Source organism: Martes martes (genome assembly GCF_963455335.1).
Source record: "Martes martes genome assembly, chromosome: 16".
In the NCBI taxonomy this organism is placed as follows: Eukaryota; Metazoa; Chordata; class Mammalia; order Carnivora; family Mustelidae; genus Martes; species Martes martes.
The window spans coordinates 2,228,735-2,256,448 of NC_137904.1; the positions used below are offsets into that span (position 1 = coordinate 2,228,735).

The window sequence follows — 27,714 nt, forward strand, 5'->3', positions numbered from 1 at the left end:
GGGTAGGTGCTAGAGGAATCATCACAGGGAAACAGGAAGGACGGGGAGGGAACGGCACAGTGGGGTTGCCCTAGAGGGGACTCTTGCTGTCACCCCAGCTGCTGGCCCCAAGTAGGCATGGGTCGAGGGGACCATCTCCACAAGCTGCCTTGACGTCTCATGAGAACGACAACTTGGAGGAAATTCTTTATGGACCGTTCAAGCCCTGTGAAAACCGTCTTACAACTATAGCGACCCTATTTTCAACTCACGAATCGGGTGTCGACTTAAGCAGGCCCCTGTGGGAGACAGAGACAGACTGAGCTCTGGGATATCCGGGGACGGGGGCCCCATCAAGTGGCAGCCAAGGGCGGCCACGGCCATCTAAGGGCGAGCCGAGTGGGTAAGAGTGGCCACCTCTGCATTGTGACTCCCCACAGTGTGCCTCATTATGACCCAGGCCCCTCACCAGCTGGTAGCTGTCCCCAGGTCCCGGCATGAGTACAGTGTGGTCGGGGCTCGGGGGGGGGGGCGGTGGCCCAGGTGGCCCTAGGGCCCCCCCGCCATGGAAAACCAGCTCTGGTATGACAACGTGGGGTGCTGTAATCAGTATCAGGAACATCTGCAGGATCCCGAAGATGTGCTGCTGCTGCTGGGGGGCCTCGTCATCCTGGTGAACATCGCCATCAATGTGGTAACCATGGTCAGTGATGGCGGTGGGCCGCCCCCACAGGCAAAGAGGGCTGAGGGTGGGCGCCTGCACCTGCAGAGTGTGCTCTTGGCTGGGAGCCAGGTAGGAGTGTGGCGGGGGCGGGGGCGGGGGCAGGTAGAGAGCCGCCTGGTCCTCACGCCCACCTCACCCCACCCCCAGATGTGGCATGGGCTCCAGAATGCCTTAGACAAGATGATCTCTTGGATTAATCAGAAAAGTAAGTATGGCAGCAAGAGAGGTCGGGGACACGGCCCCCTCCCCCCACCCGAATGTCACCACCACAACCCGAGAAACCCATGCCGTCCTGTTCCCAACCCCGAGCTCCTTTGACAGTCGTCCCGACCTCACGGACTCTTGTCACCCCCAGATGAAACCTCCCAGCCTTGTGAAAGTCCCAACAAGGATCCCCCTGCGAAGCCCCAAGACGTCCACGTCCACTGCACCCTGGAGCCCATGGAAGTTAAGCTGGCCCGGCCGGCGCGCTACCCCTCTTCCTCCTACCACCGTTTCCACAGCTCCCGCTCCTGCCACCGCTGCCGCCCCCGCCGCCGCCGCCGCCCCCGCAGCCGCGGGCCCCGCCAACGCCACGGCCACAGCCACCGCCACGGCCACGGCCGCCACCACCACCAGGACTCCTGCAGCCACCAGTGGGGGCTGAAGAACCAGAAGCATTTCTGCCACAACCGCTCAGCCTTCCGCAGCCACCGTCAGGGCCGCAAGATGTCACAGCTCCGGGTGGTGCCCTCCTTCGGGGGGGATCTGGACTCCTTCCTGGAGGAGGAGGACCTGGCCTTCCCACACCCCAAGTACCCACGGGGTGGCTGGGGAGGGCTTTACCCGCAGAGGGGCCTGCCCTCCAACGTGGGGCTGTGGGGCCGCCGCGGCGGGATCCTGGCCAGTCTGCCCCCACCCTCCCTCTACCTCTCGCCGGAGCTGCGCCGCTTGCCCAAGCGCGTGGAGGCCAAGTCGGAGCTGCGGCTGCAGTCGTGCGGGCCCCACTGCTCCCAGTCCCGAGTCTGGGGCAGCATGGAGGTAGAGCAGTGGGCCTCACCTCCACCGCCCCTCCGCCGGCTGCCCCCCAATCCCTCCTGGGTCCCCGTGGGGTACAGCCCTTACCCCTCGAGCGGCCAGCTCCTCTACGACTCCTGGGACCAGCGGCGGCGGGGTCTGGAGGGCTCTGAGCCCCCGCCCGCCCTGGTGCCCCGGGGCTCCCGGCCCGAGGCCCGTGAGCACTGCTCCCCCCAGGCACACCGGCGGAGCGTCCCCGGCCACGCTTACAGCCAGCCCAGCCGCAGCCCGCACCCGTCCATGGGCCACCTGAGCTACAACGCCCGCGAGCCCCACGAGGTCCGGCGCCGGGCGGCCGAGTGGGCTGAGGCGCTGCCCGCTCGGCACCCTCTGACCACCACCACCTCCCTCACCATGCTGGGCGAGACCACCTACCAACGGGCCCCGGCCCCCAGCTCGGCCCTGCTCCCCCATTCCTCCCAGCCCCTGCCCGAAGCCCAGGTCCCCGAGCCCCCCCAGCCCCAGCCGACCTTCCTGCCGCTCAGCAGGAACCCGGGGGGCACTGCCAGCTGCCAGGTCTACGACAGCCTGGAGCTAAAGCGGCAGGTGCAGGAGAGCCGAGCGCGGGCCAACTCGCTGCCCCCGCCCTCCGCCTCGGCCTCGAGGCCGTCGCTGCACCGGAGCCGGACCGGGAAGCTTCACTGACCCGCGGCCACAGCGGGGGGATGTGGGCGCGGAGAGGCAGGAATAAAGAGCAACGGAGTCCAGGAAGCACTGTGGTGTGTTCTGGGGCTGGGAAGGGCCCCTCCTCCTCAGCCTGCGTCCCCGTGGCTGTGGCCTCCATCCCCCCTGGCGGGACCCTGGTCCCGCCCCGTGCCTTACGGGGAGACCGGGGGACCGCCACCACCCGCGTCTGAGCAGCTCTGGGCGGCTGCCCTCCCCGATCCGTAAGTGGGCTCCGAGGCTCAGTCCTACGTCCGCTCAGATCCAGGGCCACCACCCACCCCATGGAGGGCAGGGAGGTCAAGGCTCTGAGGTCAAGGTCTTCCCAGCCTCGGGAGTGGCCGAGGGGACGGACCGTGTGTGTGTCCGAGGGAGCGAGGTAGGGCAGTGAGGGAACAGAGGAGGAATGAGGGCCCCAGGGCAGGGCGCTGGCTTCCAGTCCCGCTTGACTTTGGGGCTCAGGTGCAGAGAACCTGGTTACCAGAGCAGGCCGTCCTAGGCCCTCCGTTTGCTCCCCTCCCTCATTGTGACCCAACACCTGCCCCATTGTGACCCAGTCCCTCGCCCCCTCCCCCACGAGAGGAGTCTGGCTCCTAGTGAGCATGTGGGGGCCACGGGGGGGCCCAGGTAGTCCTGGGACCCCCGGCCATGGGTGAGCGAGCCCACCACGGAGCCCAAGTGTGCTCTGGCACTAACCCCAGGAAGTGTCAGGACCTCGGAGACTCCATCCTTCTGATTCTGGGCAGCGTCATTTTGCTCAACGTGGGGATCAACGTAGTGACTCTGGTCAGGGCGGGGGCAACAGGGTCGGGGGAGCCCCGCGGTGGGAAAGGGCCGACGTGGGTGGGCTGCCGGGATGGGGCTGAGCACGGGCTGGGCGGCAGGGCTCACCGCACGTCCGGGCTCCCCCCCACCCTGCTCCCCTCAGCTCTGGAGGCATCTGAAGAGCTCCCTGCGGATCCTTTTCCATCATTTTTTCCCCAAAGGTGAGTGGACCCCAGCAGGGCCTCAAGGGGATGTGGACCCGTCCCCTCTCCCAGCCCCTCAGGAGCCCTGGCCTTGCCCCCTCCCCACTGTGCCCGCAGACAAGCATCCCAGCTGTGCAGGTGGCCATCCCATGTGCACCCGCTGCTCCATGGACCCCAAGAACCTGTGCTCGAGAGTCTCCTCCCGCTTCGGCCGTCGCCCCGGCGTCCTGGCCGGGCGCCCTAACCACCTCAGCTCCTGGATTCCAGACACGAACGACGAGGCAGCTGCTGGGTGCTGCTGGGTGCCGCCTCCGTGTGGGCGCACTGGGGCTCCCGCAGACGCTCCCTGGGCACCGTGGAAGGAGGGGGCGATGGGAGCTGGGGAAGTCCCCCAGGTCACAGCCTTAAAGGCCCAGGCCCCCTTTGTCTCCAGGCACGAGACACCTTCCCAGTTCCCCAGGATGAGCACGGTGGACGTGGTTCCCCTCCTCTTGGCCCATGAGAGCAAGACCAACACCCCAGACTACGACCCACCCCGGGCCCCCGCCCAGACCCACACCCACTCCCCAGCCCATACCCCTGAGCACACCACAGCCCATGCCCAGACCTCCTACAAAGCCCATGGACCTGACCACACCACCCCTAGGGCCCAGACCTCCTTCCCAGCCCACACCCCTGAGCACACCACCTCCAGGGCCCGTGCCTCCTCCTTAGCCCATGCCCCCGAGCACACCACCCCCCAGGCCCAGACCCTCCCAGCCCATGGACCTGAGCACACCACCCCCGTGGCACACTCCTCCTCCCCACACCACATCCCTGAGCACACCCCCCAGGCCCAGACCTCCTTCCCAACTCACACCCCTGAGCACACCACTCCCCAGGCCCATACTTCCTTCCCGGCCCATACTTCCTTCCCAGCCCACACCCCCGAGCACACCACCCCCAGGGCCCAGACCTCCTTCCCAGCCCACACCCCCGAGCACACCACCCCCCAGGCCCAGACCCTCCCAGCCCATGGACCTGAGCACACCACCCCCAGGGCCCAGACCTCCTTCCCAACTCACACCCCTGAGCACACCACCCCCAAGGCCCACTCCTCCACCCCACCCCATGTCCCTGAGCACACCCCCCAGGCCCAGACCTCCTTCCCAACTCACAGCCCTGAGCACACCACCCCCCAGGTCCATACTTCCTTCCCAGCCCACGCCCCCGAGCACACCACCCCCCAGGCCCACACCTTCTCCTCAGCTCACACCCTTGAGTATAACCTGTCTCAGGCCCAGATCCATTCCCCAGCCCAAGCCCCAGAGTACAACTCCCTTCAGGCCCATACCTACTCCGTAGCCCTCACCCCTGAGCACATCACCCCCCAAGCCCATGCCGCTGAACACACCCCAGCCCTGGTCCATGGCCCCGAGCACACCGCAGTCCAGGCCCATACCTTCCCCCCAGGCTTTACCCCTGAGCACACTCAGCCCACTCCTGCCCAGGCCCAGAACCCCGAGCACCCCTCAGCCCATCCCCTGGGTCATACCCCTGAGCGCGTAATAGCCCACGGCCCAGCGTGCACTCCAGCTCATGCTCATCTAACCACCACGCATGTACCTCACCCCCTGGTGCCCACTCCCACCTCTGCCCCAGCCCCTCCCCCAGCCCCTGGCCCAATCTCCGTCCCAGCGCCTGGCCCAGCTCTGGTCATGACCCTGACGACCACTTCTGTCCCCACTCCGGTCTCTGTCACCACCCGTACCCCCATCCTAACTCCTATTCCCTCTACCCTGACTGCCTTTGGCCAAGACCTCTCCACTGGCCACGTGGTCTACGATGCCCGCAGGGTGAAGCAGAGCATGCACCATGGGTGCCCCCCTCCGCCCTCTGGGTATTCCAGAAAGGACGTGGGCACCCTCCCCAGGCCCCAAGAGGGGCAGGGTCTGGACAGCTCTAGTACAGCGGAGCCAACAACAAAGCAACCCAACAGGGACAGTGCCAAGCCCTCCACAGGCTCCGTCCTGGGCTACCTGGAGTTGGGGAATGTGGAATGGAAGATCTCGAACGATGCCAAAGAGGAGTTCTTACAGCCCAAGACCTTCCCTTGTTTTAGCTTCCATCCTTGCAGTTCGGGGAGGAGACGCACAGACTCTCAGACTCCGGTCTACCCCAAATTCCTCGTCTACTCCAAGGAGGCCACACCTCCTCAGCGTTGCTTTCATTCTCCGACCAGTACCCAGAGCTCAGTGAGCACCATCCCTCCCCCATGTACTCTTTCTCTGCCTCTTATGTCCCCCAGATCCTTTGTCCCTCATCAAGCCTCCAACCACCAGCAGCTCTCCGCCTCAGTGCGACCCCCCACCTTTGCCCCCACCTCCAAGTCTTCTCAGTCCGTCTCCCCTTCCCAATTCCCCATCCCTCTGCACTTCTCCAAGACTTTCCAACCCCCAATTCCACCCCAGCCCCCTAAACTTCAGGGGAGTCTGGGCCTCAACCAAGATTCTGGCCTCCAAAGGACTTCAAGCCTTTCAAAGGACTTGAGAGTTCCCCGGAACCCAGGCCTTGCTGAAGATCCAGGCCTAAACAAGCCCCCAGGCCTTACTCCAGACCCTTCTCTCTGCAAGAGTCCGAGCCCGTCTCAAGATTCTGGCCCCCAAAAGAGCCTAGGTCCTACTCAAAATGCAGGTATCTTTAGAAGCCCGTGTCTCGCCCAACCTTGTAACCTCCACAAGGACATATCATTTCCCCAAACTTCTGACATTCAGAGGAGTTCAGGCTTTATGCAAAACTCTGGAGTCTATAGGAATCTAGAACAAAACCAAGAGACTATACACCATAAAAGGCAAGATCTCTCCCAGACAACAGGCCTCCATAACAGCGCGGGCCCCTCTCAAGATTCTGGAATTTACAAGATCACGGGTCATGCTCATGAGCTGGGAGTCTCTGGGAGTCTAGGCCTTCCCCAAAATTCTTGCCCCCAGAAGAGCCCATACCAAGACTCTGGAGTCAACAGGTGCTCAGGCTTGATCCAAACCTCGGGTCTCCATAAGGGCTCAGGCCTTACCCAAGACTCCGGAGACTACAAGAATCCAGGCCTTACTCAAGATTCTGACCTCCCTAAGAATCCAGGCCTGACACAAGCCATTGAAGTCGAAAGGAGATGTGGCCGGACCCAAGACGTCGGAATTTACAGGAGCCCAGAATATACCCAAGACCCTAACTTCCACCAGTACCCAGGAATTAATCAAGATCCTGGCCCCCATAAGGGCCCAGCCTTTACCCAAGACCATGTCCTCCCCAAGACTCAAAGCCTTATTAGGGAATCCAGCTTCCACAAGGATTCACCCCTTATCTCACATCCCAACCACCTCAAGAACCCAGGCCTTGCTCTAAGTACAGACTCAGTCCAAGTCTTGGGCCTCCCTCAGACCCCAAAGTCCTCACTGTGCCCGAAGTCATGTGCATCCGAGCAGGCTCCCCAGAAGGAAGACCCACAAGAGCGCCTTCCGTGGCCTCCTGTCCCCCCTAGTCAGAACTCCAGCTCGCCCAGGCCCCCGGTGGTGATCTACAATGACCTGCAAACCTTCTCAGAGGTCCCTTTGCTAATTGAGCTGCAGTCATCCTCCCGGCGAGCAGGTGGCCAAGACTGGGCGTACCGTCCCGTGGATCCGGTGCCTTCAGCCTCCCAGAGCTATCGCCAGATGTCTGTGCCTCCCAAAGTCAACTGGAAGCCCTACTGCCCTGGGTCAGGCACCCGGGTCGGGCATGTGGTCTTCGATGCCCGCCAGAGACAGTTTGGGGTGGGCAGGGACAAGTGTGAAGCTCTGTCTCCCAGACGCAGTCGCCAAGAGGCGTGCAGCAGCCCCCCGGAGACGACCAAGGAGTGGGGATATCAGTGTGTGATGAGAACCTTGGAGAAAGAGGGGACAAAGGTGCATCAGGAATAAAGAGACGAGAGAACGATTGTGTGGTGGTTTGGGGACATCCCACCCTAGCCCTGTTCCTGATGCTGTAGCCCCCCACGGTTTCCGATGAGGGCTGCTGCTCTATCCCTGCCGCTGTTTCTCCTGCATCCCTGTGTGGTGGAACCCCAGATCCCCAAGGCCCAGAGCTGCCTTGTCCAATACAGTGGCCATGAGCCAAATATGGCTGTTAAAATGTAAATTAATTAAAATTAAAATTTAGGGGCGCCTGGCTGGCTCAGTCAGTAGAACATGTGACTCTCAATCTCAGGGTCGGGAGATCAAGCCCCACATTAGGCATGCATGGAGCCTACTTTAAAGAAAAAAATGAAAAAAAAAAAAAGAAAAATGTAAAATTCTGTTCCTCAGTCTCATTACCTACATTTTAAGTGCTCAGTGGCCACGTGTGGCTACTGTATTGGGCAGCACAGACTTAGAACCTTTCTACCGTCACAGAAAAACCTATCGGACAGCAATGCTTTAGAGTTTACAGAAACTCTCCTTTCCCTTGTCACTCAAACCCAGCATCTTCAAAGCTCGCACAGAACCCAGAGAACTTATTCGTTTTCAGTGTGACTGAGACGCCACCCTCTGGGGAGGAGGGAAGGAGTAGGGACACCCTATACCCGATAGCCCCCCAGACTGTGAGAAAGAGCCTAGCCTTCAGTCTTCCCCATCTGGTCTCTCGGGTCACAACCAGGTATATGGAAACCTGCCTCCCCCGTTCTGGGCTGTGTTTTGGGCCTCAAGGTTGCTGAGGGCGAAGAGGTTTCTTTGTCAGGGACTTGGAACCCCTGAGATCGGGGCTCCCCAAATCAAGCTCGATTCTGAGAGTCCCCTCCTACGCAGCTCTTTGCCGCGGATGTGGGCCGACCTCACCTTGGACTTAGTCCTTCCAGGGAGGGGTGCTGAGGGAATGTGAGAAGTCCTGATCTGGTGGTGGATTGGCCTGGTCTGCAGGCCTGTCCCTGGTTCCCTGTGGTTCTGTCTTCTCATTCTGGGTCCCAGTCTCATCCTGGGCTAGAGCTGTATCTCTGGTGGCCGTGGTCACCGAAGGTGATTTCCTCCTCCCGACAGTGTTCCACTGCCCTGCCCCAGCCCAGCTGGGATTTTCCTCCGGACTTGATTTTCAGTCCTGATAACACTTCCGTGTGCCCGCACGAGCTGGCCGATCCCGAGGTGTGTTTCCCGCCAGCACTCATGGGTCCGAGGTGGGCATCGCGAATACCTATGTCCCTTTCCTGAGCCAGATGTTTTTTCCTGGGTCACCACCTGTGTGTGCTTGCCTGACACTGACCCCGAAGGGATGCCTTGGCACCCAGCTGGGAGCCCCTCTCCAACACCTCTCTGGCCGCGCCCTACCATGTGCAGCCTTTATAGGCAGCAGTCTCGTCTCTCAAATGAAGCTATGATTGCGTGGATGACCCCTCCTAGATCTAAGCGACCGGGGCTCCTCTACTCCCACAAGAGATGCGGAGGCCCCTGTTGCCCCCAGACCCCTAGGGTATGTCCGCCTTTATTTTTTGCTCTTCGGAGCCATCCTGTTCCAACCCCACGGAGTGTTCGCGTGGGCCTGACCTGGGCTTGAAAGTCACAAGAGTTGATCTCCACAGAAACTACAACTTCCATCAGGCACTACTTCAGCGGAACAGGAAAGGATGCAGGGGCGTGGCCTCAACGCCCCGGCAGCTCCGGAGAGTCGAACTACAACCCCCAGCACAGCGCGAGAGCTCGGCGGCGCGGCGAGCGACTGATCTCCTGCGGGAGGCGGGGCCGGGCCGGAACTGCCCGGACGGCCCCAGAAGGGGGCGTGGCCCCGGCTTGGGGGCGTGGCCTCGGGCTCCAGGAAGAAGGTACCTGTTGAATCCTGCTGTCCGCTGCCTGCCTACCCCTTGCAGCTCTCCCTAAGAGGGCAGCCGCAGACCACAATCGGCTCCCGAAAGAGAGGTAAGGCGAGGCAGGCCAGGGGCGGCGGCGGCGACTATCAACATCCCGTCGGAGGGCCCAACAGCTACTTTTTACCTGCTGAGTCAGGTGAGCCGTTCCACGGGGGCGGGGACCAGTATTTGAGAAAAGGGCAACGGCGTTGGAGGTATTTATTTGTTCGGTTTCAAGACTAAATTTAGAGCCCTTCAGCTGCAGACCCTTTGACGAACTGTGCCTGGGGCACTCCGGCAGCCTCGGGAGGAGAGAAGAACGCGGGCGACTTTCGGCCGCGGAGGTGCGGCCCGTCTAAGCGTCCTCCCGTCCGGGTGTTCCCTCGCCCCAAACGGCTGAGCCACATGGCTTCGGCGGTCTGGGGGAGTGCGCCCTGGTGGGGCCCGCCGCCCCCAGCCCCAGCCCGGCCGCTCACCGACATCGACTTCTGCTCCGGGGCGCAGCTGCAGGAACTAACGCAGCTGATCCAGGAGCTCGGTGTGCAGGAGAGCTGGACCGACGCGCCCAACCCGGGGCCCGACCTCCTCCGAGCCAAGGACTTCGTCTTCTCGTTGCTGGGTAAGTCACTCTCCCCGCCTCCGGCCGCTCGCAGCCTTCAGCCCCGCCCCGCCCCACCCCACCCTGCCCGGGCCTTGGGCCGTGCCCTGCCGAACCCGTCTCTTCCCGTAGGTCTCGTTCACCGCCGGGACCCCCGGTTTCCTCCCCAAGCAGAGCTCTTGCTGCTTCGTGGTGGGATTCGCGAGGGCTCCCTGGATCTGGGACCTGCACCCCTAGGTCCTTACATCCGGGGACCTCATTACGACGCCGGCTTTACACTCCTAGTGCCCGTGTTTTCGCTAGACGGCACTGGGCAGGAGCTCCAACTGGATGTGGAGTCCTGTTCCGCGTGGCTGTGCCTCCCAGAGCGGGTCCGCGGAACCTCGATCCGGGAGGCTTGGCGGGATTGCCTAGGACCTCCAGTCCCAGGAGGACGTGATTCCATCCACCGAACCGAGAGTGAAGGAGGTTCCGAGGGCCCCCAAACCTCCATGGACCAGCACGGTTATGTCACTGAACCTGAGCCAAATGTGTCTTTGGAAAAACCCTCTAGTAACGTTTCGGGGCCCCAGCTGCCTGAGCAAGACGGAATCGATCCCGGCGTTTCCACCCCACTGAAAAACCTGAATGGTGACGTCAGGAAAGCAGCCGTCCTCAGCCCAGTCCTACAGCCGTCGGAGGACTGGGAGGCTTGGCCCACACTTTGCCCCATCCAGGTGGCTGCGTGGTTCTTTGCTTCCCTGGCCGCGGTGGCTGAGTCCCTGTTCCCGGTCCCGGGTGCCCCACGCTTGGTCCACGCCGCCCGCCACGCGGGGTTCACCACCGTCCTCCTGGCCACGCCGGGGCCGCCGCGCCGCGTCCTGCTCTTCGACCTGATTCCCGTGGTGTCCGTGGCCGGTTGGCCCGAGGGTGCTCGGAGCCACTCGTGGGCCGGCCCGCTGGCCCCCGAGTCGTCATCCTTCTACGTGGTGCCCGGCGGCCACACCGAGGGGCCGGGCGCCTCCGGCTGGCAACTCTGCTTCGCCCGCCAGGAGCTGGCGCTCAAGGCGCGCATACCCGCTCCGCTGCTGCAAGCGCACGCGGCGGCCCAGGCGCTGCTGCGCCCGCTGGTGGCTGGGACCCGGGCCGCGGCGCCCTACCTCCTGCGGACGCTGCTCTACTGGGCTTGCGAGCGGCTGCCCGCGCTCTATCTCGCGCGGCCCGAGAACGCGGGCGCCTGCTGCCTCGGGCTGCTGGATGAGCTGGGCCGCGTGCTCGAGGCCGGGACGCTGCCCCACTATTTTCTGAGCGGCCAGAAGCTTCGCGCGGGGGATGGCGCTGCTGCGCTGCTCGGGGCGTTGGCCCGGCTCCGCGGGGACCCAGCCCAGGCCCTGCGCGCCGCGGTGGAGGAGGCGAAGGCTGCACGCAAGGGGGGCGGCTTAGCTGGCGTGGGAGGCGGGGCCCATTAAAGACGCTGTTCCTACCCGCGTGGAAAGGTGCTTCTGTTGGCCAGGGGGATGTGGCGGGGGCTGCTAGCCCCTCGCCCAGGGGACACACTGAGCGTCCTGGGTCCGAAGAGCACCGCCGAGAAGGCCTCGCGGGTTCCTCCCCATCCTCCTGCCCCGTCCCTGGCACCGGTCGTCCCATTTCTGGCCCCTTTACTCCCCAGATCTGTGGCCAGCACCCTTCCCTGATCGGCGTATCCTCCGGCCACCATCTTCCCAATTTTTATGGTCTTTTAGGAGTCAGTAGGGAAGGAGTGGGGGTGCATAGTTGCTGACAGAACGCAGCAGGAAGGTGTGGAGACCAGGGACTGACCAGTTTGGCTCGCACAAAATCGGAGAGATTAAGAAGGCCAGGCCAGGTTGCGCCCCGGACTGGATCTCACCACCGCCCCTCCCCTCTGCAGTTAGACCCCACTTTCCTCATTCAGTTCTGCCCTCCCAAGCCGGGCAGTAGGGTCCCTTTTTCCATTCTCCCAGCGTCCGCCATTCCATCCATCTTAAGCTCAACCTCTCCTCCCATCCAGGGTTCCGTTCAGTGCGGTCACCTCCTTGTCTCTCCTCCTCTGAACCCCAAGACGTGCGGCCTTGCCTCGGCTCCGCCTGCCTCTAAGACCGTCCCCACTCCCTGCCTCCAAGGAACCCCGGGGTTCCGCCCGCCCGGCTGCACCCCCCTCTTTCCCGGCGTCTCCGCCCCCTGCCCCGCCCCCGGGCCGGCTCTCCGAGGAGGGGGAGCTGCTGTCGCCGCCGCCGCCTCAGCTCCCCACTGCCGCTGCCGCTGCCGCCGCCGCCGCCGCCGCTCTGCTTGGTCCAGCCGCCCGGCCCGGTGCTCTGACTTCGCCGGACCAGGGCGCTCTGCGGAGAGACACCCTTCCTCCTTCCTGGGGTCCGGGGCGCCTAGCCCGGCGTGGGGGGAAGCTCCGCTGGCGAGGGACAGGGAGGGAGGAGCCTGGAACCGGAGCCAGCGCCACCCGTCGCCGGATCAACAAGACAGGACAGGTTGAGGGGCGTCGGGGAAGGAAGAGGGGTGCTGTAGGCTGTCCCGGGGAAGACGAGAAGCCCTGTCGCAGAAAGCCCTGATGCACTCCGACTTGTAGGGGGCCTGTTCACAGTTGGGAACCGGTGATAACGTGGGTGCACTCCTCTCGGGGGGCTGATTGGATTGGAGGGCGTGGGATCTAAACAGCACCAGCTGTCCCCGAGGAAATTAAGGGGCAACCAGGGGGGGGAAAAAAAACCCGGATGCTCCTTATCTCGAGGTGACAGAAGCCCTCCAGACAAGCCCTAGGAAGGGCGGATTTGGAGGTGACTTCAAAAGGGGTGGAGGGTGACGAGGTGAGGAAAGGGGTGCAGCAGCTGGAACCATGTACCACTAGAAATGGAGGTGACTTGGTGAAAAAAAGGTATGGCCCAGAGACAGGGTCTGGGAACCCCTAATCGCTGAGTGGGGACAGCCTGGGTTTCCCCAGACAGTTTGGGGGGACTTCATTGAAAAAAGTGGGGGATCTTAGAGGGTGGCAAAGACACCAAGGTTGAGTTCCTCACTGACATTGGCAGTGCCCCAGCAGGGATGGGGTTGAGCTAATATGTCAAGGCTAATGACCTGCACCCTTTAGGTTACAAGAGTGGATTTGGGAGGAGTGCGGGTCCCCAAAATAGGGTGGAAAGGTGCCTGGGACTATTGGAACCACATCTTGCAAATTTTGAGGGTCTTGACTTTGGCCTAAGGGAAGTGGGGACAGGGACAGTGAAGAACAGGGTAGTTTCCAGTAGGGGGACAAAAGTCGAGGGTGGGGTCAACAGATACACAGGGCGCTGGGGCCAGTCGAGCTAGCACGGGTCCCAAGGGTGGGAGCTGGCGGCTGGGGGGTGGGGGGTCTGGGGCTTATCCTCAGGTCCGGTGGGTGAGGCGGTGAGTTGGGACCCCAGCGTCGAGAGGATGCCCTGGTGAGCGGGCTTCTCTTGAGGAGCCCAGCGCGCTCCGGGCCCCTGCCGGTTTGGGGGTGTCTCCTCCCGGGGCGCCATGGCGGCTCTGGCCAGTAGCCTGATCCGGCAGAAGCGGGAGGTCCGCGAGCCCGGGGGCAGCCGGCCCGTGTCGGCGCAGCGGCGCGTGTGTCCCCGCGGCACCAAGTCCCTTTGCCAGAAGCAGCTCCTCATCCTGCTGTCCAAGGTGCGACTGTGCGGGGGGCGGCCCGCGCGGCCGGACCGCGGCCCTGGTGAGTGGCTGGAGCGGGGTCTCCGGGCCTGGGGTCTCTCCGCCTGGGAGGTTGAGGCCAGGGACTCCGAAGGATGGGGCCCGACTGAGGGGGGTTCCCCGAAAGTGGAAGGGGGTGGGTCAGGACCACAGAGTCTCTGCCAGACGATGCCTCAGTTTCCCTTCTCTTTTGCCCATAACCCGGAGTCTCCTTGCTGTCGAGGGCAAGGGGAAGGCTTGGGGGGCTAGGTCTGGCGCTCCCAAGCCTCGCGGCTCCGGCTCGCCGCCCCCCCCCCCCAACGCAGGAGTCCCCACCCCCACCGTCCACCGCCTACGTGCCGGCTCTCGCGATTCTTTCAACGCCGGGCGGAGGGGCCTGGGGGTTCCGGACGCCTGGGTCACCCCGAGGGTTTCTGCAGCTCTGGTAGCCCCGCCCCCGCCCCGGTTCTCCCGCTCCTCCACGCCTTGGCTCCGTTCCTGCTGGCCGAGCCTGCCTGGCTCGGCGCCAATCTCCCCAGCTCTCCCCCGGGTGTCCTTGCAGCTACCTCGCCGGCCCGCCCCTCTGTGCGCCCTCCTCGGTGACCTGCGCCTCGAGAGGGGCGCCGGCCACCCCCCATTACCCCCTACGCGGCTCCGAAAGCGGCTCCCCCATGCTCGGGGGGGGGGGGACCCTCTGCCGCGAGGAACTCAGACCCTGTACGGGGCGAGAGACCCGCGCGGAGACTGGGGGGTCGTACCACCTCCGAGGGGGTACGGGGAAGTCGGCCGAGAGCAAGCGACCGGGCGGGAGAGTTGCGAGGGTTGGCGCGTGGTCCCCGTCCAGGCACGACTGGCAGGAGTCCCTCTGGGCCCGCTCCCGCCTGCTCCCAGATCCCCCAGGGGCAGCCCCCTCGTGCCCTCCTCCCCCCCGTCGCCGGCCCTCCGTAGTGGTACGGTCCGCAGCCCACCCTCTGAGAGGGACCCGGCCCCCACGTGACTCCGCCCGCCTGGCCAGCTCCCCGGCCCCCTTCCCCCATTTCCTAGGGTTTGGTACCGAATGTCCCCCACCTTGGGCGGGTTACCTGGCTGCAGGGGAGAGGCTGGGCCTCAGGGAGGGCCGGGCCCCCGCGAGCCTGCGGACTGACAGACAGACAGACAGACAGATGGGTCAGTGTCAGACAGGCCGGCACTGGGCCAAGGCAAGGCCCGCGCCAAGCGAGCGGCAGCCGCAGCAGCAGGTGCTGAGTCAGCGTCGGGCCCCGTCCCACCCCCACTCCTGAGGGGGCGCCCCGACCCTGTGGTCACCTCGCCACCGCCCCACAGTCACAAACACTGGCCCTTCTGCAGTCCTGCCTGCCTCCCTCCGTCCTCTGCCTTCTGATGGCTCCCCCTTTCCTCTTCCCTCATCTCCCCTCCCCCACTTCTGGTGGAGCTGTAGAGTAGGAATTAAGCCATTTAAATAAATTTCAATAAATTAAGCGGAAAGCTGGGGGTTAGAGGAAGCAGAAGGGACCCACACCGGGGCTTCCTCCGGAGTCAGAGAGAGGCGGGAGAGAGCCTGCTTGGAGGATCAGAGAGCTGGGGCCCTGGGACCCTCTACCTCCCCGAGCATTCTCCCCTCTTTCTTTCCTCCCATCCCGCCAAGTGGAAGAATGGTTCTGGGAACAGAGATGTCATTTTTGAAGATGAATGTCTCTCTCTCTCTCTCTCCAGAGCCTCAGCTCAAAGGCATCGTCACCAAACTGTTCTGCCGCCAAGGTTTCTACCTCCAGGCGAATCCTGATGGGAGCATTCAGGGGACCCCAGAGGACACCAGCTCTTTCAGTGAGAGGGGAGGCCAGCGGCTGGGTGGGAAGGGAGAATGCGGGGACAGGAGGGGACTATCCTATTCCCACTTTCTTGTGTTTTCTGTCTGGCTCTTTGGCCCCCAAGGGAAGCGGTGGAACTGGGCTGGGGGGGGGGAGCTGGGCTGCGGGTCTGAGGCCCCCAGCACTGATGCCCCCCCTCTCCCCACCCCCAGCCCACTTCAACCTGATCCCTGTGGGGCTCCGTGTGGTCACCATCCAGAGTGCCAAGCTGGGTCACTACATGGCCATGAACGCGGAGGGGCTGCTGTACAGCTCGGTGAGACGGCGAGGATGAGTGGCCTGGGGTTTGCCCCCCCTAGTCTAGTTTCCTTTTATTCCAGCCCCCTGCCCCCCCAAATCTACGGGGCGACCAGACTCTCCCTCACCTTCCCTTTCTCCCGGTGTCTGCATGGAGTGAGAAGTGGGCCCTCCCAGCCCCAAATGTGTGGGTTCTGTCCTGGCTCTTGGTCTTCCCAGGGCCCCCTTCTGTCCAGTGATACGTCTTTTTGTGTCTCTTTGTGGGCCTTTCTGGGTCTCTGTCTCCTCAGCCACATTTCACAGCTGAGTGTCGCTTTAAGGAATGCGTCTTCGAGAATTACTACGTTCTTTATGCCTCCGCGCTCTACCGCCAGCGCCGCTCGGGCCGGGCCTGGTACCTGGGCCTGGACAAGGAGGGCCGAGTCATGAAGGGAAATCGAGTCAAGAAAACCAAGGCAGCTGCCCACTTTGTGCCCAAGCTCCTGGAGGGTGAGTGGGGACTGCGGAAAAGGTCGGCCACACGGGAGGGTACTGGCCTTGACGTGGACATTGAGTGACACGCAAATCAGGGCCTGCAAGTATCCAGGAGGACACCTGTTATGCCAAGTCAAGCCGGGAAGGCTTTGTCCTTTGGGGGTTTGGGGAGCCCTCCTCCTGTGGGCTGGGGTTCCCGGAGGACGAGTGTTGGGGAAGGGCACCCTTTCAGAGCTCTGATTCCTTCTAGCTCTCTCCGGGCCTAATTCTGCTTCCTGCTCCTCTCTCTCCCCTTCACAGTGGCCATGTACCGGGAGCCTTCTCTCCACAGTGTCCCTGAGACCTCCCCTTCTAGCCCCCCTGCCCCCTGAAATGTAGTCCATGGTGGAGGCTCCCTGTCCTTGCACGGAGCCGGCCACTGTCACAGCCTGTCCCCCGGCCCTGCTCCTGGCCCTGCCCCCATCCCTGCTGCCATACTCATGCCCTGAGAAGCCAAGTCCCAGCGGGTGCTCTATCCTGAGGGAGCCGAGGGGCTGGCTGTGACTCCCCACCACCCCTGACCCAAGGCTTCCAGCTCCTGGGAGGAGTTCAGAGAGGGGGATTCTGAAAATGGTCCTGGCTGATCACTTCTTTCCTTCCACACAGCCCCCCAAAGCCTTTTCCCAAGAAGGCCCGAAGGGGGATCCAAAGCCAAGAGAACAGCACCCCGGGCTCAGTCAGTTCCTGGAGCCCTATGCCCTCTTCATTGCCACTGAGCCATAGATTTATAGGTCCACGGGAGCTCAGGATCAGTTTCCTTTTTGCCCGACTCCACCTCCTGCCTTGTTCCGGACCGGTTCTGGAACACCAGGCACCCTGGCCAGGGCCCTTTTTGCACTAAGGCTCTGTGCTGGCATGCTGGCATGCTGCCAGGATCCACTGTGGATCCAGCAGGCTTCTGTCCTTGACCCAGATGGACCCCTGGTTTCCAGGTAGAGGGAGGCTAGATTTGAGCCCTGTCCAGCTGCTGGCCTTGGCCTGAACCAGGACCAGTCTCAGATCACCACAGTTTTAACTTTCTTATCCCAAAGACACCCGATTCTAGAGCATGGGGTTCTAGACGCACATGGAGCCATACGTCCTTCGGAATCTCAGCTCTAGGACATAGACCACGACTCTCAGCCCTTCCCTCCAGCATGGAACCGGGGCCTATACAGCCATATTAGTGCTCATAGAGACCTGCCCTCCTACCTTCTCTAGTAACGCCCATCACAGGTGAGCTCCGGAAAGAACCCAGCTGTGATTCACCAAGAACTTTGTTGATGAATCAAGAAACACTTCTGGTTTTTCCTAGACTTTCTAAAAATCCAATTCTTCCTATAGAACGCTAACCTTATTTTTACATGCTGTTTCCAGCTCGGGCAGCTCAGCTGGGGTCCTGCCAGGGAAATAGAGTCTGAGGAAGGGCAGAGGAGTTTGGGAAGGAATCCTTGCTCATAGCAGGGGAGCTGGGATGGCCAAGGGGCCAAAACCGTGGCATTATTTTGGCTGTGCCCGGGTTGGGGGCACGTGAACACTTAGCTACCTCAGCAGGAATTCCTTCCAGATCCCCTTTAAAGCTGAGGTCTCTAAGGTAATGGATCTAGAATGAAAAGAACAAACAGGACACGGCGTTGATCCCCAGTGCAGGACCCCAATTCAGCAATAAGTTCTGCCCCTCTCCTGTACAAGTCAGGCCAAGGACGGTGAGGGCCTCTTGGGCTCTGAGACCTCACATAACCCCAGAGCTTCTAACTTAATAGAACTTGCTTTACCTTACAGCTTATAACTTCAGCTAAGTTTTAGGTACCCAAAAAGGGCCTGACTAGATTTTTCTGAAAAGCGTGGAGAGCTAGGGGCAGGCCTGAAAAAGATCAGGAGCCCACCAGTGAACTAGGAGGGGGACTCCGAGTAGCCTCAGACCCGGGGAGACCCTAAAGGGAGGGGCTCTATTTCTCGCTTGTTGCAAGAGGGGTGCATACTCCCCTGGCCCGCACAGAACCCCGCTCAGGATCAACCCATCTCCTGGCTGCTCCCAGGGGACGGGGTCTCCACTCCATGCTTTCTCAATTAAAGAAGATTTATACAACTGAAGTGTCGTCTGTCATCTATGGGTGGCGGGCATTGGCAGTTGCTTGGGGCGGGACCAGGTCCCAGGGGCGGGGCGGGTGGGCTGGCGGCTGCCCCCCAACGACAGGTGCACATTCCTGGGCGTCTCGTCACTTCCCCTGCGCTGGCGAAGCGAGCTAACTCACTGAGCAACGCGGCCGGGCTATGACCCCAGGGGCGCTGCTGCTGCTGGTGCTGGGGGCGCTAGGGGCGCCGCTCGCCCCGGGTACGTCTGGGCCTCGGGGGGGCAGTGACGGGGCCAGGGGTCGTGACCGGGCACGGTGGCTTCACTTCGAGCTCCCCTCCTCCAGGCGTCCGCGGCACGGAGGCGGAGGGCCGGCTCCGCGAGAAGCTCTTCTCTGGCTATGACAGCTCGGTGCGGCCGGCGCGGGAGGTGGGGGACCGTGTCGGGGTCAGCATTGGCCTCACCCTGGCGCAACTCATCAGCCTGGTGAGGGCGCACGCCGGGGCTGAGGTCCGGCCGGCGGGACCGGCTGGGGGCGTGGCTTTGGGCGGGGCGGGAGCGAGGGCCGCCTGGGGGCGGGGCGTAGGGCGAGGCCAGGCCGGGAGATGGACGGGCGGTTAGCGGAGATCGGGTCGAAATCGGACCCATGGACGAGCTGTGGGCGTGGCTGCTGGACCGGCGGCGGGTAGAGCCGGGCAGGGCGAGGAACCCTGAAGCGAAGCCGGGGCCGCGGGACTGGCTGGGGGGCGGGACTTGAGGCGGGGTCGCAGGCTGGGGCGGAGCTTGGCGCCGGATCGGGCTGCGAAACAACAGCCGGCGGAGATTCAGCGCGGGACGAGTTACGGGGGTGGGGCCCGGGGCGGGGCCGGGGTGGGGGGGTGGGGGGGGCGAGCGGGCTGGCAGCCGGATTGGCTGGCGCTGTAGACCGCCGGAAGTTTCTGAAGTAGAGGCGGGGCTCAAACCAACGCAGCATCTAGGGGGAGGGGCTTGGAGCCAAGAGAGGGGGACTCTGGAAAACGGGGGTTTCCAGAGAGACCTTGACCCGCCGAGCCCCTTCATTTCTCTTTGCTCACGTCACCTCTACCCTTTAAACTTTTCCCTTCTAGAACGAGAAGGATGAGGAGATGAGCACAAAGGTGTACTTAGACCTGGTATGCAGACCCCACGGGGTGGGAGAGGGCGTCCCGCTGCCTTCCCAATTTCCTCCCATGTCCGGCTCGAGAGCAGTTCCTGCATCACGACCTCAGAAAACGGAACGGAAACGGAAGCTTCAGGAAACAATACCTACCTTTACTCTGGGAGCTGCATTCCACGCATTCCTTACTCTAATTTTTTAAAAACACTGTTTTGGGGCCACGAATTTGATTTCTGATCCACTAAAGGGTCGCGAACTGCAGCTTGAAAAACACTGTTTTAGCGGCTAGCTAGTGCCATCTCCTCATTTTTACAGATCAAAAATTTGGGGCCCGGGGCGGGAGAAGGGGAAATTAGTTGATGGGGTCCCAGCGAGTAAAGGTGCAGTCGGAACCAGAACCCCGAATTCCCGAACCATAGCCCAGGCCTGTCGGCTCCCCTTCCCTGCCCTCCCTCCCCGGCTTCCTGCGGACATCCCACGTCCTCTCCCGGGCTCCAGCCCCCGACAGCCCCTCAGCCTCTGCTCCCACAGGAGTGGACTGACTACAGGCTGAGCTGGGACCCCGCGCAGCACGAGGGCATCGATTCACTCCGCATCACGGCTGAATCCGTGTGGCTTCCGGACATTGTGCTCCTGAACAAGTAGGCTCTTCCCCAAGACCGGGAGGTGGGCGGGGTCTCTGGGGGCGGGGTCTCCTGGGGGCGGGGTCTGATTCCCGCTGAGAAGTTTCCGCCCCCGCAGCAACGACGGGAATTTTGACGTTGCCCTGGAATTGAACGTCGTGGTGTCCTCCAATGGTTCCGTGCGCTGGCAGCCTCCAGGCCTCTACCGTAGCAGCTGCAGCATCCAGGTGCCCGGGATTCCCCTGGGAACCCTGATTCCCCAGCGACTCCCGTCCCTCCTCCATCATCCCCCATAACCCTCCCATAGCGCCCATCCTCCTGACTTGGCGTGGTTTCACCTTCTCTGCCCACGATCGCTGACCTGCAGGGTTTCTCAGTGACCTCGCTTCCGTTGCCCATAGCCTCCCTTAATAACCTTCCAATTCATCTGTGACCCTATGTCCCTGTTACCTGCCTAATGACCTCCCAAGGCCCCCAGCCGCGAACAGCTCTCTGGCAGCTGCGGTGACTCCCCGCTCCATCCAGGTCACCTACTTCCCGTTCGACTGGCAGAACTGCACCATGGTGTTCAGCTCCTACAGCTATGACAGCTCAGAGGTCAGCCTGCGGACCGGCTTGGGTCCCGACAAGCAGGAGCGGCAGGAAGTGCACATCCATGAGGGGACCTTCATTGGTAAGTGGGCATGGCTCCCCCACCGGTGGGCTCTATGATTTCCAGTTTCTAATAGGCTGATAAATACCCTCCTTCAGCAATGCCCGATACGACCCTGTGGGGTCGGCGAGATAAGTGAGATTCTCTACATTTCGCAGATAAGGAAGTGGAGACTCGTTCAAGTTCATCAGAGATGGGCTGCCCGGCCCAGTGTCCACAGCTAGTGTCTTATCCCATCTGCCACTCCCAGGTCTAGGATGTGGCAGAGCAAGCCATATCTGGCCACAATAAGGACAGGTCCCACATCTGTGTCCCTTTCTTCTCTCCCCTCTTTCCTCCCAGAGAATGGCCAATGGGAAATTATCCACAAGCCTTCTCGGCTAATCCAGCCTCCCATGGATCCTAGGGGAGGCGGGGAAGGACAGCGCGAAGAAGTCACCTTCTACCTCATCATTCGCCGGAAGCCTCTCTTCTACCTGGTCAACGTCATTGCCCCATGCATCCTCATCACTCTTCTGGCCATCTTCGTCTTCTACCTGCCACCAGATGCAGGTAAGGGAGGAAGAGCCGACAAGCCACCTTCTTACCAGTTGCTCAGCTTCCTGTCCACCCGGAATCCAAGCAAGGTTTTTGGGCCAGCCCAAGCCATCATGGATTGTGCTGCAGCAATCTTGCCCAGGTTTTGCCTTCAGCCAGAGGCTTTTCCTGGATCCAGGTTTTCCCTCCAACCTCAGTCTGGGGGTGCGGTGGGGTGGGGGGCTCTGCAGCCCAGCTCTCTCCATCTAGCAACTCCTGAACCCTTTCCTCCAGAATCCTAAAATCCCATCCTTGGAACCAGCCAATTCCTGGGGTTAGACAACGCTCCCTTCCACTTTCCCCAGTCCTGGTATCCACCCCCCACACCTCCCTGTTATTTTTCAGACACCTACTAGCCCTTTGGAGATTCCTTTGGAAATAACAGCAACATTTCTCTAGGAGGAAGCATAATGTAGTTACAGAGTAACCTTGGGCAAATTCCTTCCTATTCTCCCCACCTAATAGGATTATTTTGAGGATTAATTGAGTTAATAGAACTATGCCTGGTACCAAGTAAATTCTATGTAAGTGTTGGCATTATTTTTACTATTTTTGAGCACTGGCTATAAGTAGTACAATGAACATGTTACATATAACTCAATTCCTTATTTATTTATTTATTTTTTAATAAGGGGGGAGGGGCAGAGAGAGAGAATCTCCAGCAGACTCTGGGCTCAGCACAGAGCTAGACACGGGTCTCGATCTCATGACCCAGAGACCAAGACCCCCCAGAAATCAAGAGTCAGTCCCTTAACCGACTGCACCAGCCAGGCACTCCTACATTAAGTCAAATCTAATCTTTAGAACAACTCTGTGAGCTGAGTGCTGAATTGTCTTCCCCTTTTACAGAGGAGGTCAGAGAAGCTGAGAGAGTTTAAGTCATTTGCCCCAGTTCAGCTACAGAGACAGGCAGCATCTCGATTCCAACTCTGGTTGATGCCGGTCTGATTCCCAGACTGGAATCCTTAACTCTGGCATTTAAAGTATGCTTTCCTTCTCTCTGGCATCGAGTTCTCTGTCTAGGGAAGGAAAGTGATCCAGCTCTAGAACAATCTTCCAAATGTAACTACTACTTCCACCCAGAGCAGGGCAAACCTTGGAACCCAATATTATAGGACTTAAGTAGAGTAGACCATAAAAGTTTTTTTATTTCAATACCTTCCTTGAAGTTTGAGGTGCCTGTTTTATGTCCCGGGAATAATCAGCCACCTGGCATCCCCTTATATACTTTGTTTCATTTTTAGATCCTTCAAATTGCTATTGAGGTGCTAAAATGGGCTACAAGGGTTGGTCTGTTCATTCATGCAATGGTATTTGTTTAGTATCTGTCATGTGCTAGGCACTGGGGCTCCATCAGTGAATAAAAGAGACAAAACTCCTTGCCCTTGTGGAGTTTACATTCTAGTGGGGAGACCGTCAATAAAGCAAATATATCTATTAGATAGTATATTAGAAGAGGACAGGTCCTAAGGAGGACCATAAAGTAGGAAGAGCGGTAGAGAGGATGAGACTGGGCGTTGGGGTTATAATTTAAAATAGAACAGGGGGCACCTGGGTGGCCCAGTTGGTTCAGTGCCTGACTCTTGATTTCTCCTTAGGTCATACCTCAGGGGTGTGACGATCAGCCCCAAGACAGGCTCCATGCTGGGTGTGGAGCCTGCTTAAGATTGTCTCTCTCTTGGGTGCCTGGGTGACACAGTTGGTTAAATGACTGCCTTGGGCTCAGGTCATGATCTTGGAGTCCCAGGATTGAGTCCCGCATCGAGTCCCGCATCGGGGTCCCAGCTCCATGGGGAGTCCGCTTCTCCCTCTGACCTTCTCAGCTCTCGTGCTCTCTCTCTCACTCTCTCTCTCAAATAAATAAATAAAATCTTAAAAAAAAAAGATTATTCTCTCCCTCTCCCTCTCTAAAAAAATAAATAAATAAAAATAAAATAGAACGGTCAGGGGCCCCTGGCTGGCTCAGTCGGTACAGTACGTGACTCCTGATCTCGGGGCTGTGAGTTCGAGCCCTGCGCTGAGTGTAGAGATTACTTAAAATTTTAAGAAAAAAATAGAATGGCCAGCGAATGCCTCAATAAAAAGGAAATATTTGACCAATATTTGAAGGAAGAGTTGAAGGGGCTGAGACAGTGACCCTGGCAGAGAGATATCTGAGGGAAGATGTACCAAGCGCAGTTAACAATGAATGCAAAGGCCCAGAAGTGGGAGTGAGTCTTGCATGTTCAAGAGCGAGCCAGGATAACTGAATGAAGGAAGCCGGAGAAAAACAGTAGGAGATAAAGTCAAAGAGATAATGGGAAGAAGACCTCGTCAAACAGTCAAACACGCTGAGGTCTGGCTTTGATGCTCAGGAACATGCAAGCGAGGGGAAGGTTTGGAGAAGAGAAGTGATACGATCTGATTTACATTTTAACAAGCTCAAATCTGGCTGCTCCGCGGAGAACAGTCAGCAGGGGGAAGTAGGATGAAGCGAAGAAGAGACCTTTATAAAAACTCAGATCTGAGTTCGTGGTGTTTTGTAGGGATATATTTTGAAGGTGGAGCCAGTGGGGTTTGCTGTGGATGGGATATGGGATGAGAAAGAGTTTGGAGAGTTGAGAATGACTGACAGGATTTTGGCCTGCCCCAGGATTGGTCATTCATGAAATGGGGAAGCCTGTGGGAGGGGCCGGTGATCAGGGGATTCGGTTTGGGACAGGTTTAAGATGTCTACTGGACATCCAAGCGGAGACGTTCAATCAGCAGGTGGCTATAAGTCCCGGGTTTAGGAGAGTAAGTCCGGGCTGGAGGTATAACTGTAGGAGTCATCTGCGTGCAATTGGCCCTTCCCAAAGCCTGTGCTTGTGTGGACTGGAAACACGGTCACTGATTAGGCCGTGGAAATTGCCTTCTAGCAAAGCCTGACCCTCTGCCTTCCTCTCTGCCCCGCAAGGAGAGAAGATGGGGCTCTCCATCTTTGCCCTGCTCACCCTTACCGTGTTCCTGTTGCTGCTGGCGGACAAAGTTCCTGAGACCTCCCTGTCTGTCCCCATCATTATCAAGTACCTCATGTTTACCATGGTCCTCGTCACTTTCTCCGTCATCCTCAGCGTCGTCGTCCTCAACCTGCATCATCGCTCACCGCACACGCACCAAATGCCCGTTTGGGTCCGCCGGGTAAGACGGACCTCGGTGTTAACCCTCGGTGCTAGCGTTCGCTGCTCTGTGCCCGTATCGCCCCTGCAGCCCTCCTACCGCCTTCAACCTCCACTTTCTCAGACCCGAGGGAGAACTACAGCTCCTGGTGGAGCGTCTCGGTGCCGAGGCCTGTTGGGTGTTGAAACGTTGTGCAGTCGACTTTACCCCCCGACACTGTCATGTCCTAGATCCCATCCTTCCTTCGTCAGCACTGCCCATCCGGGGTTCCAGGGACACGTTTCCAGGGTCCGCGACCCACTTCGGAGCTCTTGAGGCTGCGTGGCTTGGCGGGACGCGCGCACGCAGGCGCGGGGATGGGCGGGTGGATGGGGTCGGCGGGCGGCTTCCCCTCCGAACTGAAACCATGAGCGCCCCTGCCAGCTCGCCTTTCTACTCTGCAGATCTTCATCCACAAACTCCCTCTATACCTGGGTCTGAAGAGGCCCAAACCCGAGAGAGACCTGATGCCGGAGCCACCTTCTGTGGCCCTCCGGGATTCTCCAGGAAGTGGCTGGGGTCGGGGAACAGATGAATATTTCATCCGGAAGCCACCGAACGATTTTCTCTTCCCCAAACCCAACAGGTAGCACCTACTCCCCGTCGCCTACAAGTAAGGGAGAGCGGGAACTACAGTTCCCAGAAGACTGTGCAGAGGCAGGCGGCGTGAGGTCCCGGAAGATGCCCTTGAGGATCATGGGAATTGTAGTACCCCCGTTCCACCGCCTACTTTGCGGAAAGGCGGAAACTAAAGCGTAGAAAGATGGGAGGAATTGCGGAAGGCTGGCGAGGTCGCCGCTGGCGGGGAGAGCCCAAAGGGCCTTCTCACGGTGTGGAAACTGACAAGAGTGTTGGAGGAGGGAGTCGGGACGGAGCCTAGCGCGTGGCCCAACTGTCCCGCCTCTTCCAGGTTCCAGCCTGAGCTGTCTGCCCCGGACCTGCGGCGACTTATCGACGGTCCGACTCGGACTGTGGGCCTGCCTCCCGAGCTACGGGAGGTCGTTTCCTCGATCGGCTACATCGCCCGGCAGCTGCAGGAACAGGAGGACCACGACGCGGTAAGTCCAATGACGGTGGAGCAGGGCAGGGCCTGGGTGGCCTTGGCTCCACCCGCAGACCGCGGCTCCGCCCCCAGCACCCGCTTTTGCTTCTGATTGGAAGCTTGCCTCCCTTGGTCCCGCCCCCCTGTTTTCTGACTGGCTCCTCGCTCCATCCGTCGCCCGCAGTTCCGTTTTCCTCCGTCTCGCGGCCCGCCCCTGTCTCTGAGCGGTAGGACAAGGGCAAGGGTACAGGGCAGGCCTTTCCTGGGGGTCTGGAGCTCAGGGACAGTTTACTCTGCCTACCCCCAGCTGAAGGAAGACTGGCAGTTTGTGGCCATGGTAGTGGATCGCCTTTTCCTGTGGACCTTCATCATCTTCACGAGCGTTGGGACCCTCGTCATCTTCCTGGACGCCTCGTACCACTTGCCCCCCGCTGACCCCTTTCCTTGAGGACAGAGGGCCAAGCCGCGAGTCCTCGGCCAGCTGAGCTGAGAGTGGGCAGTACTCCCAAGACCTGTCCCTTTCTCCCTCTCGACTCCACTAGGAATCCAGGCTTCGCACATCATTGCCTCTCTGGGGAGAGCGCCCGAGGGGGACGGGGCCGAATGAAGCCTTGGGCCCCAACAGAAATGCACTATCAGTTTATTTATTCTTTGGTTTCTTGTAGAAGTTTCTTTGGATGTCAACGCTAGGTCGCCGGGGACATGGAACAAAGAATGAGAAGTAGATTGTACGCTCTAGGAGGGCAGGGACTGTGTCGTGTTTGCTGTAATATCTCCAGCACCTAGTACAGGGCCTGACCTATGGGATAGTAGGGGCTTCACAGTCATTGAGTGATTAAGGATTTTTTCTTTCCTGGAAGGAAATAACACCAGTTATTATCAGTGCTTATGTTTGCTTGCTGAGACTAGTGGTCATTCTCTTTGTTTTTACTTTTCCGTAATTTATTGTTTTGTAGTAAGTGAAAGGATGCATTTGACGGGAGAAAGAGCACTGTAAAAACCTTCATTCGGGTTCCAGCTTCGGTGCTCAAACTTCAGATAGGTACTAAACCGCTCCGGGCCTGAGATTCCAAGACTGTAAAATGGAGCTAAGAATAGTATCTGTCCCCAAGTCTGAGGGTCATATGAGATGGGAGCAAAGGCTCTACCCAGTACACATCAGAGGTTGCAAACGGGTGTGTTCGTGTGACCTGTGTTGTTGACCTGCACAATTTTTAGTGTGAGTTAGCTACTTTAAAAATTTGGATATTGCACAGAGAAATTTGTATTTCTGGCTTCTCTCGGGAAAAAAAAAAAATTAAAACTGTGGTAACACCAGGCCTGATTCCCCTGCTGGCAGCAACCTGCTAGGGCCGTGTGAGTGTGGCTGCCTACCCTGGTCAAGGTATTTGTTCCAGAATTCCTCAAACCAGCCCCCCACCCCCGCCCCACCCTGCCCAGCTGCCCAGCTTGGCTTGTTTGACTTGCCCATCCCTCCATAACCTTAGACAACATTAAGGGGAGGGGCGTGGTGATAAGCAGTTGAAGACAATGAGAGGCCAGGAGTAGGAAAAGAAAAGGTGGTCATCTCTCACGACCATCCCTCATTTTATGCCCGCTGCTTTTCGATTTGGAGCACGAGTGGTGCCAGGTGTAAGGCGCGCCGGACAGTAGGATCCTGTGCCCAGCAGGCTGTGCGAACTGGGCTGAGTGAATGTGTCTGCCTGGAGGTCAGACCAAAGTCAGCTCGAGCACTAGCGGCTGCAGCCATTACAGGGAGGTGCGCAGGGTCCCCAAGCCCTCAACCTCCTCGGCGGCTGGAGGCTGTGCTCTCAGGGATCAGCCAGCCAGCTCCCACGGGGGGACAAGGGAAGGGCATCTCCGTCCAGCCCACCGCCAGCCCCGCAAAGAAGTGCACTTGGCATCTCACTGCGGAGCACAGTTTGTCTGTCTTGTTGGTTTATTGGCCTAGAGAGTTGGACACACACACAGATGCGGAGATAAATATTGGTCAGTTTCTCTAAATCTGGGTCCTCACTACATATAGAGCTACAGTCTGTAGGATTCTAAACCTCGCGTGCTGTGGCACAGAGCCAGTGGCCTTTCCACTCCACCATCACCCTTCTCCCCAGGGAACACCGGGAAAGAGGGCACAAACTGACAAGACTTGAATCATTTTCCAAAGACGAAATTGCAAAATCCCAAATTTCCAACGTCTGAAATTCACAATATTAAGTTCCCCAGCTCGGATACACGTATTTTAATCTCCAATTTGTCACAACCTCGTTTGTTGCCCAGAACCATCAAATGCTGGAAGCTAGTTTCCTAAATCATATTTGCCCAAAAAATAAACGTCTGCAATCTCAGTTCTCCCAAAAATGTCCGTGGTT

At 59.9% G+C, this 27,714-nt stretch overlaps 5 protein-coding genes across 5 annotated transcripts; all 5 read left to right on the plus strand.

The window, feature by feature from the left end:
* Positions 1–541: 541 nt before the first annotated feature.
* Positions 542–2,404, plus strand: SPEM2 (SPEM family member 2; the record flags this gene model as incomplete). Its single annotated transcript, XM_080825668.1, has 3 exons — positions 542–682; positions 851–908; positions 1,059–2,404. The coding sequence occupies exons 1-3, from the start codon at positions 545–547 to the stop codon at positions 2,402–2,404; spliced, it is 1,542 nt and encodes a 513-aa protein (XP_080681794.1). The 5' UTR covers positions 542–544.
* Positions 2,405–3,070: 666 nt separating this feature from the next.
* Positions 3,071–7,325, plus strand: SPEM3 (SPEM family member 3; the record flags this gene model as incomplete). The annotated part of the gene is made up of 3 exons (XM_080825605.1): positions 3,071–3,208; positions 3,351–3,408; positions 3,508–7,325. The coding sequence occupies 3 exons, from the start codon at positions 3,071–3,073 to the stop codon at positions 7,323–7,325; spliced, it is 4,014 nt and encodes a 1,337-aa protein (XP_080681731.1).
* A 1,844-nt stretch (positions 7,326–9,169) lies between these two features.
* TMEM102 (transmembrane protein 102) lies at positions 9,170–11,282 on the plus strand. The gene is made up of 2 exons (XM_080825645.1): positions 9,170–9,836; positions 9,948–11,282. The coding sequence occupies exons 1-2, from the start codon at positions 9,623–9,625 to the stop codon at positions 11,261–11,263; spliced, it is 1,530 nt and encodes a 509-aa protein (XP_080681771.1). The 5' UTR covers positions 9,170–9,622; the 3' UTR covers positions 11,264–11,282.
* Positions 11,283–13,319: 2,037 nt separating this feature from the next.
* On the plus strand, positions 13,320–16,419 carry FGF11 (fibroblast growth factor 11; the record flags this gene model as incomplete). The annotated part of the gene is made up of 5 exons (XM_080825684.1): positions 13,320–13,512; positions 15,183–15,293; positions 15,490–15,593; positions 15,865–16,063; positions 16,349–16,419. The coding sequence occupies 5 exons, from the start codon at positions 13,320–13,322 to the stop codon at positions 16,417–16,419; spliced, it is 678 nt and encodes a 225-aa protein (XP_080681810.1).
* A 1,877-nt stretch (positions 16,420–18,296) lies between these two features.
* On the plus strand, positions 18,297–27,698 carry CHRNB1 (cholinergic receptor nicotinic beta 1 subunit). Its single transcript, XM_080825646.1, has 11 exons — positions 18,297–18,401; positions 18,487–18,626; positions 19,247–19,291; positions 19,807–19,916; positions 20,017–20,125; positions 20,424–20,571; positions 20,893–21,102; positions 24,062–24,285; positions 24,708–24,889; positions 25,214–25,361; positions 25,653–27,698. Exons 1-11 carry the CDS (start codon positions 18,341–18,343, stop codon positions 25,791–25,793), a joined length of 1,518 nt encoding a protein of 505 aa, XP_080681772.1. The 5' UTR covers positions 18,297–18,340; the 3' UTR covers positions 25,794–27,698.
* The last annotated feature ends 16 nt before the right edge of the window (positions 27,699–27,714 follow it).

Coding starts and splice junctions, on each gene's coding strand:
- CHRNB1 (XM_080825646.1), top strand. CDS start 18,341: ATGACCCCAGGGGCGCTGCTGCTGCTGGTGCTGGGGGCGCTAGGGGCG. Junction 20,572..20,892: donor CCATGAGGGGACCTTCATTG/GTAAGTGGGCAT, acceptor CTTTCCTCCCAG/AGAATGGCCAATGGGAAATT. Junction 25,362..25,652: donor AACAGGAGGACCACGACGCG/GTAAGTCCAATG, acceptor GCCTACCCCCAG/CTGAAGGAAGACTGGCAGTT.
- TMEM102 (XM_080825645.1), top strand. CDS start 9,623: ATGGCTTCGGCGGTCTGGGGGAGTGCGCCCTGGTGGGGCCCGCCGCCC. Junction 9,837..9,947: donor CTTCGTCTTCTCGTTGCTGG/GTAAGTCACTCT, acceptor CTCTTCCCGTAG/GTCTCGTTCACCGCCGGGAC.